Genomic DNA, 19,455 nt, shown 5'->3' on the forward strand with positions numbered 1-19,455 from the left:
CCTTTATTTTTAATTTTTAAAAATGTTTTAATGTTTATTTATTTTTGAGAGACAGAGCATCAGTGGGGGAGGGGGGGAGAGAGAGAGAGAGAGAGAGAGAGAGAGAGAGAGAGAGACATAGAATCTGAAGCAGGCTCCAGGCTCTGAGCTGTCAGCACAGAGCCCGACGACATGGGACTCAAACTCACAAACCACGAGATCATGACCTGAGCTGAAGTTGGTCGCTCAACCGACTGAGTCACCCAGGCGCCCCTGCCCTTTTTTTTTTTTTTTAATCTTAAGCCTGTTGATATCATTAAACAGTTTATCATGGAAATTATACAGAATTAGAAAGAAGAGTATAAGGTACCCTAATGTACCTTTTATTAGGCTTTAATATTTATTCAGCTATATGCCCACCTACTGTCCTCTCCCCATTATTTTGAAGCAGATTTTTACCATAATTCCTATGATATTGCAGCATATATCTTTAGAGATAAAGATTCTTTTCTCACCTAACCACAATGCCATCATCATACCTAAAAATAATTCCTTAATTATGTTTCTAATTTTTCCAACTCATTTCAAAGGGACTATAGTATAAAAAATAGTATTATTAACCAAGAATCTAAAAATTTAAGGTTTGTGTCCTTTCTCTCCATCCAGGGGAAGAAAATAGTTTTGTAACCAAGGAAACAACCATCTATCATTAGCGCTTTAGCGGTACAACTAATAGTGTTTTTTCTTTGCTTAAAGAAAAATATATTGCTATGCAAAGAAATAGCCCCAATGATGTTTGTGTTAGAAATTGGGGACACAGGAGGAAACTTTATGCCGCAAATTTTAAAGGCCATTTGCTAATTACTAAAATTTGGCTTTTTAAAAGAGAACAAAGATTGTTCTTTTTTTAAATATGAAATTTATTGTCAAATTGGTTTCCATACAACACCCAGTGCTTATCCCGACACAAAGATTGTTTTTTAACGATAATATTTTCTGTAGTCTGTATCCTTGGAAATGGATGATGATGGACAACTGAAAATAGAGTCTATGAAAGTCTGTGATCAGAACAGGTAAATACGGAAGTGTTTGTTCATTTTCTTTTTTTTTTTTTAATTTTTTTTTCAACGTTTTTAATTTATTTTTGGGACAGAGAGAGACATAGCATGAACGGGGGAGGGGCAGAGAGAGAGGGAGACACAGAATCGGAAACAGGCTCCAGGCTCCGAGCCATCAGCCCAGAGCCTGACGCGGGGCTTGAACTCATGGACCGTGAGATCGTGACCTGGCTGAAGTCGGACGCTTAACCGACTGCGCCACCCAGGCGCCCCTGTTTGTTCATTTTCTATTGTATTTCTATCTGCACTTGAGTCTATTTCAAAGAATAGTGGAAGCTTACTGACTGTTTGAAAGGAGCCCTAAGACATAGTGCCAGCTATAGAAGTCAAAGAATCTACACAGAACAGCAAAAGGCATTCATCCTAAGGCCATTTCAACCTGTTAGGGAAAATATCCTGAATGTTTCTTGTACTAGTTCTCCCTTGCCACATAAAAATTTCCCCACCGCGGAGCTGGCTACCACAGTTCCTAAGTAGCATAGTTTCTTGTTAGCTTTCACAATATCAGTTTTTCAAGGGGTCTAAAAATGTGGGGTCCTTTTTTGCTTTTTTAATCAATTGTACATAAGCATAGAAAGTCCAACAGGACATACTTTTAGTATACAATTTTAGTCACACTTATTTCTGGGTATTGAGATTATGGGTTATTTTGTTTTCATAACTTTGTAAAGTTTTGAAACCCTTTGAGGACATCCGACTTCGGCTCAGGCCATGATCTCACAGTTCGTGGGTTGGTTAGAGCCCTGCATTGGGCTCTGGAGCCTGCTTTGGATCTGTCTCCTTCTCTCTCTGCCCCTCCCCGTTCATACTCTCTCTCAAAAATAATTATTTAAAAAAAATTGGGGGGGGGGGTCCCTGGGTGGCTCAGTCAGTTAAGCATCCATCTTTGATTCAGGTCATAATCTTGTGGTTCATAGGTTCAAGCCCCGTGTCGGGTTCTGTGCTGACAGCTCACAGCCTGGAGCCTGCTTTGGACTCTGTGTCTCCCTGTCTCTGCCACACCTCCCCTGTTTGTTGTGTCTCTCTCTCAAAAATAAACATTTTTTTAAAAATTAAAAAAAAAATTGAAACCCTTTCACAATTTGAGTCTTTTTTTTTTCATTAAAAATTTTTTTTAATGTTTATTATTTTTGAGGGAGAGAGAGAGAGAACAAGCAAGGGAACAGCAGAGAGAGAGGGAGGCACAGAATCTGAAGCAAGCTTCAGGCTCTGAGCTGTCAGCAACAGAGCCCCACACAGGGCTCAAAGTAACAAGCTGTGAGATCATGACTTGAGCTGAAGTCGGATGCTCAACTGGCTGAGCCACCCAAGCGCACCCCCTTTTTTCATTTTGTTTTCAATGTGGGATATTCCAGAGACCAAAAAAAAAAAAAAAAAATGTTAAAGGTGAGACAACTTATTTTTTTCAAACATATATTAAGCATATACTGTATACTAAGTACTTCTGGAGGGAGAAAAAGATACAATTCTTGCTTTTAAGGAACTGTTTGGGAAAACAAAAACATACCTATAGTACAGTGTAATAAATTCTACAGAAAAGGTAAAAGGAGCACTAAAGAGGGGCCAAAACACAAGAGGAGTCAAGTTAACTTTCTTAAAATGTTCATTTATTTGTTTTGAGAGAGAGAGTGGGGTTAAGGCAGAGAGAGAGGGAGAGAATCCCAAGCAGACTCTGCACCACCAGGGCAGAGCCCAATGCGGGCATCTGTGAGATCCTGACCTGAGCTGAAATAAAGTTCCCCAGAACAAGGAGCTTTTTATACCACACTTGAGAGTGGAACTTGGTATTATCGTACATGAATACACCATTGCAGGAAAATGAAATGACCAGATATGAAAACAAACAAAAAAACCCACCCAGGGGCGCCTGGGTGGCTCAGTTGGTTAAGTATCTGACTCTTGGTCTTGGCAGGTCATGATCTTACAATTCATGGGTTTGAGTCCATCAGGCTCTACACTGGCCATGCAGAGCCTGCTTGGGATCTCTTTTCCTCTCTCACTGCTCCTCCCCTGCTCACTCTGTGTCTCTCAAAAGAAGTAAACTTAAAAAAAGTGTAAAAAAGCTCACCTGTATTTTCATGTTTTCATTGTTTTACTATTATTTTATTTTTAGAGAGAGAACATGAGTTGGGGAGAAGGACAGAGGGAGAGAAAGAATCATAAGCAAGCATGGAGTCTGACACAGGGCTCGATCCCACAACTCTGGGATCAAGACCTGAGCTGAAATCAGGAGTTGGACGCTCAACTGAGTCACCCAGGCACCTTCCCATTGTTTTATTTATAAAAATATTGATCCACCTGGAACTTCCAAATGTTCCAATTTAATGTAAGGTGAAATGAAATAAACCTTGACACTGATTAAGTAAACAAAACATACCTATCAAAAAGAACTTTATTTTTTTAAGCCTTTTTTTCACCTTGTTTTTATTTTAATCACCCAGTGTTCATCACAAGTGCACTCCTTAATCCCTATCACCTATTTCACCCATCTTCCCACTCACCTCCCCTCTGGCAACTGTCAGTTTGTCCTCTATAGTTAAGAGTCTGTTTCTTGGTTTGTCTTTTTCCCTTTGCTTGTTTCTTAAATTCTACATGAGTGAAATAATATGGTATCTTTCTCTTACTTTGCTTAGCATTATACTCTTTAGCTCCATCCACGTTGTTGCAAATGGCAAGATTTCATTCCTTTTTATGGCTGAATAATATTCCATTGTATATGTATACCACATCTTCTTTATCCGTTCATCAACTGATGGACACTTGGGCTGCTTCCGTATCTTCGCTATGGTCAATAATGCTGCTATAAACATACAGGGGCATGTATTGCTTTGAATTAGTACTCTTGTGTTCTTCGCCTACTTAGTAGTGTGATTACTGGATCATAAGAGTTCAATTTTTAACGTTATGAAGAACCTCCACACTGTTTTCCACAGTGGCTGCACCAGTTTGCATTCCCACCAACAGTGCAAGAGGGTTCCCCTCCCTTCACATCCTCACTAAAACCTGTTTCCTGTACTATTGATTTTAGCCATTCTGACAGGAGCGAGGTGATACCTCATTATAGTTTCGATTTGCATTTTCCCTGATGATGAGTAATGTTGAGCATCTTTTCATGTGTCTGTTGGCCGTCTGTACGTCTTCTTTGGAGAAATGTCTGTTCATATCTTCTGCCCATTTTTAATTGGATAATTTGTTTTTTGGGTGTTGAGTTTATAAGTTCTTTATATATTTTGGGTACTAACCCTTTATTGGATATCAAAAAGAACTGTAAAGCATTAGAGACCTTTGAAATGTCTTTAAAGTTTCATTTCTAGAAATAAAGCAGAACAAACATTTCTACCTAATAGATTTTAAAGAGTTTGACTGAATTGTGAAATGTTCAGTATGGCAAGGTGGACTGAAGAGGCAGGAAACAAAGTCATATGATTTTGTTTTTCAACACAGTGATAAATGATGTCAGCTAGGAAAAATACAAATCATGGAGTGCCTTACTGTACACATTTTTACCTAGTTTTCAGATGGTACATTATGACGGCACATTCCAAAAACTATTATATGCAGAGATTAATCCTTTTCTAATCCTTCGTGTCCATACATTCCCGAGGATATCAACATTAAAATGTTTATTGCCTTGAGCTCAATCAAGGTATGGCATGATTTTAACGTGAAACCTTTACTGTCCTGTAAGATCATGGCATAACTGATTTTATGTAAAACAGGTCATTCTCATTTCTTAATTAGTTGCTCTGGTCTTTTTCTTCCACATTGAGTACAGTATCCATAGTTATTCCAATGTCCTGCAGGGACCAGCCTTCCTCTACTTCCAGAGGCCTTCTGGGAAAGGAAGTAGAAAGGCTGTATAGAGATATGTGGTACCCAATTTTCATCATCCAGTGAAATAAGACCTAAAAGATAAAAAGTTTAGTTATCAAATACTGTGCACAGTTGTATCCCTCTAGATTACCATGATATTTTACAATTCCTTCATTGTTAAATCATGCCCCGAGGAGTAATAAAACAAAACCTTCTAGAATTTAAAGGAAAATAGCATACCATGAATTGTGAGATGCAAATAACCCTTAGTACCTTTTGGAAGTTTCAGAGAAGGCCTAGGGACTATAGGCATCTATAGACAGCAGAGGCATTTAACAACTAGGAAAGTCCCAACCACAAGGAATGGGGTGGTTATTCAACATAGAAAAGTTGAGAACAAAAGTTTAGCACTTGGGAAAAAAATTATTTAGATCAAAACCTAAGCCAATAGTCCACATCAAAATCACTCAGGAACTTTGTCACCATAGACCTATCCAAGCCCTAGGGACTCTGCCTTAGGATAGTCCAATTGTCAATGGGCCACCCCTATAAATTGAAAACATTTCCTGTTATGAGGATTTCCATAGTAACCATCAAAATGTCCACTTACTATTGCCTAAAAATGCCTGCCAAAGGATAGTTTGCTGCTTTAGGAAGAAACCTGGATACTACAATGTTCTCGAAGGAAGCTGGAGTAGCAACTACAGATAATCTCTGACTTCTCCTGCTAACCACCATCCAAGAACCTACTGATATTCCATGTAACAAATGTACATCTAAGTCATAAAGCTTCCTAATTTTCCAATATTTGGATAGACCTTAATTCAACCAATTCCCACATTATACCTTTGATCATTTATCTTATTTCTATAGAATAAATTCTCATAAATGAAATTAATGAAACAAAAGATCTATTTTAAAGGTTACACGGGTAAATTATCTCATAGGAACAGTGTCCCAATTTATAAATTTATAGTCATAGGAACAGTTAATGAGAATCACCATTGTCTCCACACACTAGCCACAACTGGCTTACTCTTTTTCTTTTTTTAACATTTATTTACTTTTTGGGAAAGTGCAAGTGGGAGAGAGGCAGAGAGAGGGAGACAGGATCCAAAGCAGGCTCCATGCTGTCAGCGCAGAGACTGATGTGGGGCTCAAACTCAAGAGGCGTGAGATCAAGAGTTGCCCCCTTAACCAACTGAGACACCCAGGTGCCTACATTACTCTTCTTTTTAATCTTTGACAATCTGATAGGTAGAAAATTATGTCTCGTTTTAATTTACACTTCTTTGATTCTAAGTAAGGCCAAATATTTTTTCCCTATTTTTATTTGTCACTTTTATTTTTCTTTAGGAAATCCTAAGTGGTTTTTGTTTTTTTTTTTCAACTGCCATCCTACTGAGGTGTTTACCTTTTCCTTGATTTGTATTTTAGCTCTTTATAAAGAAATGACTCTAGGGGTACCTGGGTGGCTTAGTCAGTTGAGCGTCCAACTTTGGCTCGGGTCATGATCTCATGGTTCATGGATTCGAGCCCCACGTCAGGCCCTGTCCTGACAGCGTGGAGCCTGGAACCTGCTTCAGATTCTGTGTCTCCATCTCTCTCTGCTCCTCCCCTACACACACTCTCTCTCTCTCTCTCTCTCTCTCTCTCTCTCTCAAAAATGAATAAATGTTAAAAAATTGTTAAAAACAAGAAAGAAATGACTCTATCATACATAGATGTAAAATATTTTCTCCAAATATTTCTTTAACTTTACAATTTTTTCTTTATAGAATGTTACATTTCTATGCAGTTGAATCCATCAGTATTTTCCATTATGGTTCATAGCATGCTCATCACAGAAGGTTAAATGCAATCAGGATAGAAAACTAGATATATTTCAATACAGTGCATAATTATATGTTTAAATGCACTTAAAAGTAGAAATACACCAAAATATTAGCAACTGACCTTGGCATTAGACTATAGATCAAGCCTTTTTTCCTCTCTACTTTTCTATGTTTTCCAAATTATTGCTAATGAACACAGCATTGTTTTTAAGAGAAAAAAAAATCCATTGGAACAAAAGGAAATAAGCCCTAAAGAATGATCTGAAAATTACATCTAAGCAATAGGGCTTAAGTTAATCATCTATCAGGGAAAATGGGAACAAAGTTAATACTGTCTGCTTCTGAAGGATATTAAAGCACATTATCTACCAAGCTGTGAAAATGTAATTAATTAAAAAACAACAAATACAAAATAGGAAAAGAACTGGGGAAAAAAAAAAAACTGAAAAAAGATCCAGCATGCTTAATTATCCAAATTTCCACAACACAGAGTATGTATAAATGCCCTTTACCCTTACCTGAAGGGAGCGCCACACAAGGGAGTGGTAATATCTCCCCCACTGCATGGGAGAAAACTATTGTCAAATTCAACAGAAACATTTCTCAAAATATGAATTTTCTCACCTGTGAACTGCAAGACTTAAAAAACCTTCTTCTCAGGACCCTCCCACTTGGACATCGGAGAGCAACAGCAACTACCTGAGGAATAAAAATGCTCAAATAAGAATTCCAATCCAGCGTGCTCTGCAATTCCAAAATACTACTCCTATGAAACATCGGTAATTCTAAAAAGCTGTATGGGGTTTTATAGGCATTTAGCTCTGAGAGCAGTAGATCAACGTGAAGGTCCAGATAAAATTCACCTGAAACATAAAAATGTCTTCTGAAATGGAAGAGAACATCTTCCTCTTGATTGAGATCAATGACACAGCCTTCTGGCAAGGACACCAGAGACTAGATGCTTCTGTCTGTCCAGATAATATCAAGGTTGCACAGGGGCTTCAAAATTCATCTACCAAACCAAGAAGATCCAGTCCACCTTAGAGTCTACAGACAAGAAAAACACCGGGTTGCAAGGAAACAAGTGTCCCAAGTTACTCTATCATCATAAGCTGTGCGCCATGCCTGTGTCCTCCAAGCAAGTGACAGACAGGCGTGGAGTTGGTCCTGGATGTTGGAAACTCTAGGAGACCTCCTCTCCTGGAGGAGCTCCTGCTCCATCTGCTTTACGTATTGTTTCCCCATCAGTTTCCCTTTGATAAAACAGTAAAATATCTAAAAAGACCTTGCAAACTACCAGTTAATATTATAAGACATTAAAAAAAAAAAAAAAAGATGAAGAATTAATAATTTATTCTGATGGGCATTATTTACCAGTCAGGAAACCCTTTCTTTTTTAAAATTTATTATTATTATTATTATTATTATTATTACTATTTTAATGTTTATTTTGGGAGAGATGTGGGGGAAGGTGCAAAGAGAGGAGGACAGATGATCTGAAACTGGCTCCAAGCTGACAACAGAGAGCCTGATGCAGGGCCCAAACTCACGAACTGCGAGATCGTAACCCAAGCCAAAGTCGGATGCTTAACCGACTGAGCCACCCCAGGTGCTCCAGGAAACCCTTTCTTATGGCTAACATTATCATAACTGTCCTGGGAGTTATGTAGGCATCGTAAGATATAGAAATGGTGGTTTTACAGCAGCACCTACCCCCTTCAGGAAAGCCATGTTAGAAAATATTTCCATTCAAGTAGATAAGGTATTTGATTCATATCCAAATCAGTGCAATGCTGAGCTCTGTTGTACTTCTACTAATGAATAGTTTTATAATAACACACCAAAAAAATCACAAAACAGCTGAATCACAGATTTGAAGTCAATTTTGCTTATTTTTAGAAATGACAAAATTTAACTTTTGCAGTGAGGTTTTGTTCAAAGCCTAATGATCTGAAAGCAGAATTAAAGCCAAATTCTTTATGAGAAACTAGGGTTTCAAATATACTGAATTAAAGGGGCACCTGGCTGGTTCAGTAGGTTAAGCATCTAACTTTTTTTTTTGTTTCTTTTTAAACATCTAACTTTTTTAGTTCAGGTCAGGGTCTCACAGCCACATATCAGGCTCCAGTTTGACAGTGCTTGCTTGGGATTCTCTTTTTCCTCTCTCTGTCCCTCTCTCTCAAAATAAAAATTATATATATATAATATATATGTTAATATTTTCCATTATGTTTAGATACTCGAGAGAAATTAACTATCATTGTTTGAAAATCTAGCAACTGTTTTGTTATTACAATTACTATGAAAATTGGTTGTGCTGTTTCTCCTAATATTACTGACAGCATAGAGGATTGACATATGAATGGGTAAAAGACATGGGACACAATCCAAATTGGAAAGTAAATCACAATGCCAAACACAGATTGTTAAATGAAAGCTAAATTAAAAGCGGCAGCAGGGGCACCTGGCTGGCTCAGTCAGTGGAGTGTGTGAATCTTGATCTCTGAGTGGTGAGTTCAAGCCCCAAGTTGGGTGTAGAGATTACTTTAAAAAAAAAAAAAATCTTAAAAAGAAAAAGTAGCAGCAATAAACAAAATTTAATTCCCAGGGACTCTTTAAAATGAAAGGTAGTTTACAATAATGAAAATAGTTGCAGACAGAAAGAAGATGGGAGTTTGTTTGGAAAGTTGACACTTTTTTTTTTTTTTAACATTTGTTTATTTTTGAGAGGCAGAGCATGAGTGGGGGAGGGGCAGAGAGCAAGAGACACAGAATCTGAAACAGGCTCCAGGCTCTGAGCTGTCAGCACAGAGCCCAACGTGGGGCTCGTTCAACTCACGAACTGTAAGATCGTGACCTGAGCCGAAGTCAGACATTCAACTGACTGAGCCACCCAGACAACCCTAATGTCATGTGTTTTAAAACCAGAGTAAAAAAGGTGCTCCCAGTCAAACCTAAGCTATATCTAATTACGTCTGTATTATAAATGGGTGTGAGAATGTAGAAGGGTGTATGTCAGGACAGACATATCACAGACATGAATTTTTTGGGTATAACAGAAAGAAATGAGAAGTTTTTTTCTCTCTCTCTCTCTCTTTTTTTTTTTTTTTTTTTAATTGTGTTTCTCCTCAAGGATCAGTATCTGGATTGCATGTTTCATTTTCTCTATTTTTGCATGACTTCTGGATTTTCCTCAGACAGCCAAAGTATTCCATTGAAATGATGCAAGTGTGTTGATAAAATTAAGACCCTCCCAGTGGCAGACTCACGACTGGTTTTCAAGGAGTATAATAGTTGCCAAGCTCTAAGAAATAGAAAACCATCAGGGCTTCCCTTTGCCTAAAGGACTTAATGGCTTTAAAGACACATGCTCCCAGTACATTAGAGACCTGTCTGAAATTCTGCTGGGCAACCACAGGAAGGCAGCACAGAATGCAGCATAGCAGCTGGGCAGATGGAAACTCAGTGCAGTGTGGAGGTTAATTGAACCCTGACCCCCAAAACAGCAAACCATCCTTCAATTCAAACATCTACACAGCAGCTGCATGCTTCATTTTCTCTTTGTTAAGGGGAAAGCTACAATTTGAAGTCATCTGCCTATCTTTGAGAGAGAGTGTGCTCGCGCAGAAGCAGGGGAGGGGTAGAGGGAGAAAGAGAATCTCAAGCAGGCTCCAGGCTCATCAGGGAACCTGCAAGGGGCTCAGTCCCACAATCCAACCCTGGGATTGTGACTTGAGTCAAAATCAAGAGTTGGTCCCTAAACTGACTGAGCCACCCAGGCGTCCCTGATTTTTTAGTAAAAAGTAACCCCTGGGCTCCTGGGTGGCTCAGTCAGTTAAGCATCTGCATTCAGCTCAGGTCATGATCTCACAGTTCGTGGGTTTGAGCCCCACGTCAGGCTCGGTGTGGTCAGTACAGAGCCCTCTTCAGAACCTCTGACTCCATCTCTCTCTGTCCCTCTCCTGCTTGCTCTCCGTCTCTCTCAAAATAAATAAATAAACAAACAAAAAATCTAGAAAAAAACAAGTAACTCCTTTGCTGACCTAAAGTTTTGGAAAAGCCCATGTATCATATCTCTGCCTGATGAGGTGGGGGGGCTCTAAAGACCCACTCGGTGGATGGCAGGCTCCAAAACTGGACACAGGCTGAGAGGTTTGCTATCACACCACGTTCAAAACAGACCTAATTACAGGGCTATCACATAAACATGCGTACTCTCTTCTTTTTCTAAACCCAAACTGAGATAAGACATACTCACTTGATGTTAAAGAAAACAAAATATATTTAATTTCCAAAGAAAAAAATGAGCTTACTTCATCAGCTGTTTCAGGAGGTTCTTCAGGTAGATCAAGAACCTAAAGAAAATCAAGTATTACTAAGAAGAATGTAAACATTTTGAAGAAAAAAAAATAATCTCAGTGAGAAGAGTTCCTTTTAATATAGAGTTTAGACACATCTAAGCCTAATGGAATCTTTTATTTATTTTTAAAAATTTCTTTAATTATTTATTTATTTTGAGAGAGATGGAGAGAGAGCGAGCACACACACAGGCGGGGCAAGGGCAGAGAAAAAGAGACAGAATCCCAAGCAGGCTCAACACCATCAGCACAGAGCCCTATGTGGGGATTGAATTCAAACTGTGAGATCATGACCTGAGCTGAGACAAGAGTCTGACGCTTAACAGACTCTGCCACCCAGGCACCCCAATGAAATCTTTTAATATACATTTATAAAAATGTACAATATGAAAGGGCTCAATTAAACATTTTTGGTAAGCCATTCTGTGCTAAATACATGATAATAACAGGATGTGGGATGATAGCTACCAATCTATGCATATTTAAGAATCTCATTTTTATGATATTCCAAGACACTACATAAAAATATACTATTTAAAGACACAGAGGATAAATATTAAGTTCAACAGACCCCAAAGTTATTTAGGTTCATACGTATACACATTTTAAATGTGTATTTTTCTTCACTGGCACTTCTAGGGACTGGATAACAAACATTCACTTCAGTTGTCTTCATGATTTACTCATGTTTCCTTATTTCTGTTTATCTATTACAAAACCAGGTGTTCAGACCATTTTCTCTCGTTTAACAGGGTTACCAACAATTTCACCTTCAGGGACGCTTTTTGTTTTTTAATACCACAGACTCATGTTTTCTAGCCTTGTATCTAGCCAACATTAACTGCATCTTATCAAATAAACCATTTACTTTCCTTTGGTATCAAAAGCCTGACAGTCAACCAAAATTTACCAACAACATGAGATGATTCATGTTATTAACAAAAGGCTAAGACTCCTAAAGTTTTAATTAGTCCATAAGATCTTTTTGAAATGCTAGAAATAGTTCAATGACTTGACTGCCACCCTCAGGCCCCATTATGGGGCTAAGAAACCTCAGACCAAGAGGCAACACATTAGAAACTATGTTCAGGGAACATATGGCCTCCCAGCATCCCTTAAGAGTCAGGGCAAAGAGATTTATTTCCAACCTTTGCCAGATCCAAGTGAGGGTCAACTTAAGGATTAAAAATTTGAAAGAACAGAAGTAATAATGAACCTCAGCACTGTTCCAAAATGAATGGTTGCTAACCCATTCCCTGGAAGGGCTACTGAGAAAAATATTACCCACGTTAGTAATATTAGCCACTCGGGGGCTTGGGTGGCTCAATTGGTAGAGCGTGCAACTCTTGATCTAGGGGTTATGGGTTCAAGCCCCATGTTGGGTGCAGAGATTGCTTAAAAATAAAATCTTAAAAATTTTTTTTAATAAAAAATTAATAATATTAGCCTCTCACTAAATATGGGTTAATCATGTCTTAGTTACCTGTAGGAATATTTCCCTTAGTAAACGTTTTTCATTTCTACATAATAAAATTACTTCCTCAAAAGAACGGAGTATTTTGTAAATCTGTCATTTATCTTCATAGCTGCCTTCTAAGTGTGGTTCAGAACATTAATATTAGTATCAAATAGCAAAGTGGTTTTTAATGAAGCTGATCCCTTTATAAGGTAGTGGGAAGACACCATCTGGATTAAAAGCCAGTCCTAATCTTCACTCAGTATACCACCTCGCCCAGAGAACCATATTCCTACTGCACACTGATACAATTACATGAGTAGGCATTCAGTAATGAACCTCCTTCTGCGTGGGCTGTTCAGCAGATGGTGAAACTTTGGTTAGAGGCTTAGGCAAGTTCCGTCTCTTTGCTGCTTCTCTGCTGTTTGATGTTTCAAAAGATGTCTGACTCCCATTTTCAAGCACCAATTCTTCATCACCCTGGTCAAAAACAACAGACAATTTCTAAATAGTCTCTAGTATAAACTTTGTTCAATTCACAGTGGCTCTTTCTTTTACCCTGACGGCATTTCAGTAAAAAATGACATTTCAGTTAAAAAACAAAACAAAACAAAACTCAGGGGTGCCTGGGTGGCTCAGTCGGTTGGGTGTCCCCTCGGCTCAGGTCACAGTCTCGCAGTCTGTGAGTTCGAGCCCCATGTCAGGCTCTGCGCTGACAGCTCAGAGCCTGGAGCCTGTTTTGGATTCTGTGTCTCCCTCTCTCTGCCCCTCCCCAACTCACACTCTGTCTCTCTCTCTCAAAAATAAAATAAAAACATAAAAATAATTTTTTTAATTAAAAAAAATTTAGTAAAAAATACTGGCTGGCTCTGTTGGCAGAGCATGCAACTCTTAATCTCAGAGTCATGAGTTCAAGCCTCTCATTGGGTGTGGAGTCTACTAAAAAAAAAAAAAAAAAAAAGCACTTAGTCAATATTAGGTCCAGAAATTTAAAGCATTATTTCCTTGGACAAGAAAACATAGAGCTTAACATCCTGTAGAAACTACTCTTATCCAGCCCTGGGGCTCCCCCTGATAGACACAAGGCTGAGAGGCATCTTTCCATTTTAATTGATCCCCACAGTTTTTAGTAGGGTGGAAGAAATAAGAAAACCTGAATGATATCCTTTTCTCCTTTCATTAAAGGATGCAAGACAGTGCAAGGGATTACGCTTTAAAAAGCTGTGAAAAGAGAATAGGTATGTAAAAACATGTCTGTGTATGTAACCATGAAATACTTCCATAGTTGAACATGGCCAAAGTATCCTGTTACATATATTTTAGTTCTCAGATTCAAACTCTGATCTTCCTTTTGAATTAATCACTTTAGAAAGCAAAGGAATTTATTCCAGAAACCATATTACTTTTTATTAATACTATCCATTAAAACATTTTCCTGAGCAAGATAATTAACTTAAATGTCAAATTCTCAGATACATACTTACTAGTTCAAAAATACCCTTTTCTACATCCACTGACTTGTAAAAGTTCTCCTCATCAGACTAAAATGGCCACCATTTTGGTGGGCTGTTTTATTCCTTTATCCTAAGAAAACCTGGTGGAAGGGGAGGGGCAATGGGAGTCAAGAGATCTAGATGCTCAATAGTTAACTGGCCAAACAGGCTGACTGCAAAGTACCAGGCTCCATCAGCTGCCGCCTACACTTTCTCTCAGCAATTAACATTCTGATTCTCACATTTTTGTTTTTAAGTTTATTTATTATTGAGAGAGATAGAGAGAAAACCAGTGGGGAAGGGGCAGAGAGAGGGGAACAAAGGCCCAGAGAGCCAGATGCGGGGCTCAAACTCACAAACTGTGAGATCATGACTTGAGCCGAAGTCGGCTTAACTGACTGAACCACCCAGGTGCCCCCTGATTCTCACATTCTTAATAGTCCTAAGAGCCTTAAGTCATAACAATGCCAGTGGTCTGCTTGGTCCCTGACTTCTTGTTGTCCCCATTAATTAGGTTAAAATATATGCTACTAGTGTCATGAAGACATAGCCTGAAAGCAAGGGGCAGAATGACTAATTCACTTTGTGACCATTTGAGAAAAAGGTGTGGCCAGCTAAAGTCAGGCTTCTGAACAGAAGACAAACCGAACAGAAGACAAACTCATCTCCGAAGTGACATCACTCCACAGAGCAGGCACATTTCATGCTGCACATCTTTCGCATTAATTTCATTACCCACCCTTGATGCATATTTACCATTATGAAATGGATAACAACGATGTCTAGCTTCACAGTAAGAATCCTGTTAACCTTTACTGGATCATTTTATTTATAGGATAGTAAAAGATGCAATATAAATAGAAAGCAAAAAAACCCAAAAAGTCTTTGGGACAGGAATGATCTTACACATAAAATCTCTGACTAGTTACTCTCAAACTTAATTTTTTTTTTTTTTTTTTTTTTAGGTAGGCTCCAGGTCCAACATGGGGGAGCTTGAACTCATGGCCCTGAGATTAAGAGTTGCATGGTCTACCAACTGAGCCAGGCAGCCACCCCTAAAACTTAATTCCTTTATGAATATCGTTTTTCCTCTGTAAAAAAACTTTGAGCTGAAAACTACCATTAGCAAATGACAAAAGTTCATACTCAATGCCAAAGGAAAAAAGAGTCAAAGGTTAATCTGGCTTTATAGAAACAGAGCGAAACATAATGAGTATAATGTGAGCTTGTCATACCTTGGAGATCTTAAGGAAAGATCTGAATTTCTTCATATAAAATATGGTGATTGGTCAACAGTTTTCTCAAAGACAACTTTATGTTAGAGCTTCTCAAACATCTAGGTTATATGCTCTTTGGGCACCAAAAGCACTTAAGCCTTCAACACACAAATATGCTCTATGTACCATCATTAGCAATAAAGATTCCTAAAAACCAGACCAGTTTAACATCATTCGAAATTTTAAAAACCCAAATATGTAATATGCTTGTACATTATATGTACTTTTACATTATATGTCATATACATATATTGCATGTATGTATGTAGTAGCAGAATTCAAAATATAAAGTGAGACTATTTTCTAACCCCAAGTTTATGACCATTGCTTAATTTCCAAGTTTCACCCGTCATCTGATAAAAGCGCTCTTCCAGTTTTCTCAATTTCATCTCCTGGTGAGGTTTTAGAACATTCTCTATGTATCTGCTGACCTATTAAAAAAAATAATAAATGAGGTGTTATTACCATAACATTCCAAAGATCTTCCATGGTCTATAAAGTTGTAAATAAGAAACAGGTTAACAAATTTGTGTTTTCTTTCACACTAAATTTTGTCAAAAAAGCAGCATCCTCCTTTTACATCACTCTCTAAAAATCTGCATATATACCTAAAGCAGATAAAAACAAATGTTCTATGCTTATGCTTATTTGGCAGTTGGCCTCTAGATATTTTAATGTGTTTTCAGTGCAACAAAAACTTACTACGAGCTAGGGATACAAAGATGCATAGGATGTGATGCTTGGCTTCTAGGAGCTTAAAGTCAAAGCCATTTGTTCAAGGCACAATGCCCAAGGCAAGAAGTCACTTGGAAAAGTGTTAATGAACAGCTTAATCATAGTAAAGTAGAAAATATTTTTGGGCTTAAAAGAAATGGGAGATTCTGGTGGGGTTTTTTTGTTTTTATTTTTATAAGTTTATTTATTTACTTTTTGGGAGGGAGGGGCAGATAGAGAGGGAGACAGAATCCCAAGCAGGCTTGCACTGTCAGCGCAGAGACCAACGTGGGGCTTGAACTCACAAACTTCAAAATCATGACCTGAGCTGAAGTCAAGAGTTGGACGCTCAACCAAGTGAGCCACCCAGGCACCCCAGAAAAAGAATATTGTGAACAACTGTAAACCAACAATTCAGAAAACCAAGATGAAGTGGACAAACTCCTAGAAACATACAAATTGCCTAAACTGACTCAAGAAGAATTAAGAAATCTCAACATACCTAACAAGATATTGAATCAGTAATTAAAAGCCTCCCAGTAAAGAAAAGTAGATTCACAGGTGAATTCTATCAAATCTTTAAACATTTTTTAATGTTTATCTATTTTTGAGAGAGAGAGAGAGCGTGTGCATGTGTGTGTACACAAGTGGAGGAGGGGCAGAGAGAGGGAGAGACACAGAATCTGAAGCAGGTGCCAGGCTCTGAGCTGTCAGCTCACTCAAGGCCAGAACCCACGAACTTCAAGATCATGGCCTGAGCAGAAGTGGGATGCTCAACCAACCGGGCTACCCAGGTGCTCTTCTATCAAACCTTTAAAGAAGAGTTAACACTGTCTTGTTGACACTCCAAAAAATAAAAGTAAGAACAGTTCCTAATTAATTACATGAGGTCAACATCATCCTGATACCAAAGCCAGGCAAAGACACTACAAGACTAGTACAAACCAGTATCTCTTATGTAGATGCAAAAATCCTCAACAAAATTCTAGCAAACTGAATCCAAAAACATACTGAAAGGATTATATACCAGCTATGTGTGATTCATCCCAAGAATGCAAGACGTTTCAACATAAGAAAATCAATTAGTGTAATACATATCAATAAAACAAAGGGGAAAAAATACATGATCATCTCAATTGATAAGGAAAAAACATTTGACAAAACTCAACACTCTTTATGATAAAAACACTCAGAAACTAGGAATAGGAAGGAACTTGCTCAACATAACGAGTAGCTAGAAAAAACCCATAGCTAACATCACATTCAGTGGTGAAAGACTAAAAGCTTTCTAAGACCAGGAACAACACAAGGATGCTGGCTTTCACCACTACTATTCAACACCATTTAGAAATTTTAGCTAGAGCAATAGGCAAGAAAAATAAACAAACACCGTTTTGGAAAGGAGGAAGTAAAACTATCACTATTCTCAGATGACATGATCTTATATAGGCATATATTAGAGATATTGAAGGTCAGTTTGCAATAAAGTAAATATCACAATAAAGCAAGTCAAATTAATTTTCTGGTTTCCCAGTGCATATAAAAGTTATGTTTAGGGATGCCTGGGTGGCTCAGTCAGTTAAGTGTCCGACTCTTGGTTTCGGCTCAGGTCACGATCTCATGGTTTGTGGGTTTGAGCCCCAAATCAGGCTCTGTGCTAACAGTGTAGAGCCTGCTTGGGATTCTCTCTCTTCCCCTCTCTCTCTGCCCCTCCCCTGCTGGTTCTCTCTCTTTCCTTGTCTCTGCTCCTCCCCCACTTGTGCTTTCTCTCTCAAAATAAATAAACTTAAAAAAAGTTATGTTTATACTATACTGTAGTCTACTAAGTGTGCAATAGCATTAGGTCTACAAAAAAGTACATGCCTTAATTAAAAAATACTTTCTTGTTAAAAAATGCTAACCATTATCTGAGCTTTCATTGAGTTGCAATCACTGATCACAGATTACCATAAAAAACATAATAATAAAACATTTGAAATATTACGACAATTACCAAAATATAACACAGAGACACGAAGTGAGCAAATGCTGTTAGAAAAAAATGGCACCAATTGACTTGCTCAATGTAGGGTTGCCATAAACATTCAATATGTAAAAACAAAAACAAAAACAAAAACAAAAACCTGTATCTGCAAAGCACAATAAAATGAAGTACAATAAAATAAGGTTTGCCTTAATAGAAAATCCAAAGAATCCATGCACAGCAATCATTAGAGCTAATAAATAATAAACAAAGTGCAGGGTACAAGATCAACACAGAAAAACCATTTGTATTTCTATACACTAGCAATGAAAAGTAAAAAAAGGAAATTAAAACCACAATTACATTTAAAACAGCATCCAAAATAAAATACGTAGAAATAAATTTAGCCAAAAGGGTAACTATGTACACTGAAACCTATAAAATATTGTTGGAAGAAATTAAAGATATAAATAAGTGGAAAGACATTACAGGCTTATGGTTGAAAGTTTTAATATCATTAAGATGTCAATACGAGGCAAAGCAAGGAAGACTTAATATAAAATGTCAAAACTACCCAAAGCAATCTATGGATTTTGATGTAATCCTTCTCAAAAATCACAAAGGCCTTTTTTACAGAAATGGAAAAGCCAACTCAAATTTATTTGAAAGTGTAAAGAGCCCCAAATAGCCAAAACAATATTAAAAAAGAAACTGAATCCCCACCTCACACTATATACAAAAATATATACACACTATATACTCAAAGTGGATTAGTAACCTAAATATAAAAGCTACAACTATACAACTCTTTTTTTTTTCTTTTTACAACTATACAACTCTTGAAAGAAAATATATAGGGGTAAATCATCATGGCTTTCAATTTGGCAATGGATTCTTAGAGGGACAATGGATTTGGCAATGGACACCAAAAGCATGAGCAACAAAAATAACTGGATTTCATCAAAACTTTTGTGCATCAATGGATAATATCAAAATAATGAAGAGAACCCACACAATTGGAGAAAATACTTGGAAATTATGTATCTGATAAGAGTCTAGTATCCAGAATACATAAAGAACTCTCATTTAAAAAAAAAAAAAAGACAACACAACCCAAAAATGGGCAAAGAACTTGAACAGACATTTCTGCAGAGAAGACATAAGAACAGACATTCTCCAGCAAGCATATGAAAAGACGTTCAACATTATTAGTCATTAGGGAAATGCAAATCAAAACCACAATGTGATACCACTTCATGCTCATCACAATGAGAATTTATTGTTTATTTTGAGAGAGAGAGTGCATGGAAGGGGCAGAGAAAGAGGCAGAGAGAGAAAAATCCCAGGCAGGGACACAGGGCTTGAACTCACAAACCTCAAGATCTGAGCCAAAATCAAGAGTCAGACACCTAACCAACTGAGCCACCCAGGCACCACTACAATGAATAT

At 37.7% G+C, this 19,455-nt stretch overlaps 1 protein-coding gene across 4 annotated transcripts in view; it reads right to left on the bottom strand.

The window, feature by feature from the left end:
- Positions 1 to 2,682: 2,682 nt before the first annotated feature.
- Positions 2,683 to 19,455, bottom strand: part of UBXN8 (UBX domain protein 8) — a 29,520-nt gene continuing 12,747 nt past the window's right edge. Inside the window, exons 4-8 of one of the 4 annotated variants that reach the window (XM_060653163.3) lie at positions 15,638 to 15,760; positions 12,899 to 13,039; positions 11,059 to 11,100; positions 7,370 to 7,444; positions 3,472 to 5,002 (exon numbers count right to left, since the gene is read on the bottom strand). In XM_060653163.3, coding sequence (XP_060509146.1) covers positions 4,835 to 5,002; positions 7,370 to 7,444; positions 11,059 to 11,100; positions 12,899 to 13,039; positions 15,638 to 15,760 — 549 coding nt within the window. In that variant the 3' untranslated portion in view covers positions 3,472 to 4,834. Of the gene's footprint in view, positions 5,003 to 7,369; positions 7,445 to 11,058; positions 11,101 to 12,898; positions 13,040 to 15,637; positions 15,761 to 19,455 lie in introns of all 4 variants that reach the window. The other 3 variants (XM_060653165.3, XM_060653164.3, XM_060653166.3) reach the window with 3 other exon arrangements.

Source organism: Panthera onca, chromosome B1 (genome assembly GCF_046562875.1).
Source record: "Panthera onca isolate mPanOnc1 chromosome B1, mPanOnc1 haplotype 2, whole genome shotgun sequence".
Lineage (NCBI taxonomy): Eukaryota > Metazoa > Chordata > Mammalia > Carnivora > Felidae > Panthera > Panthera onca.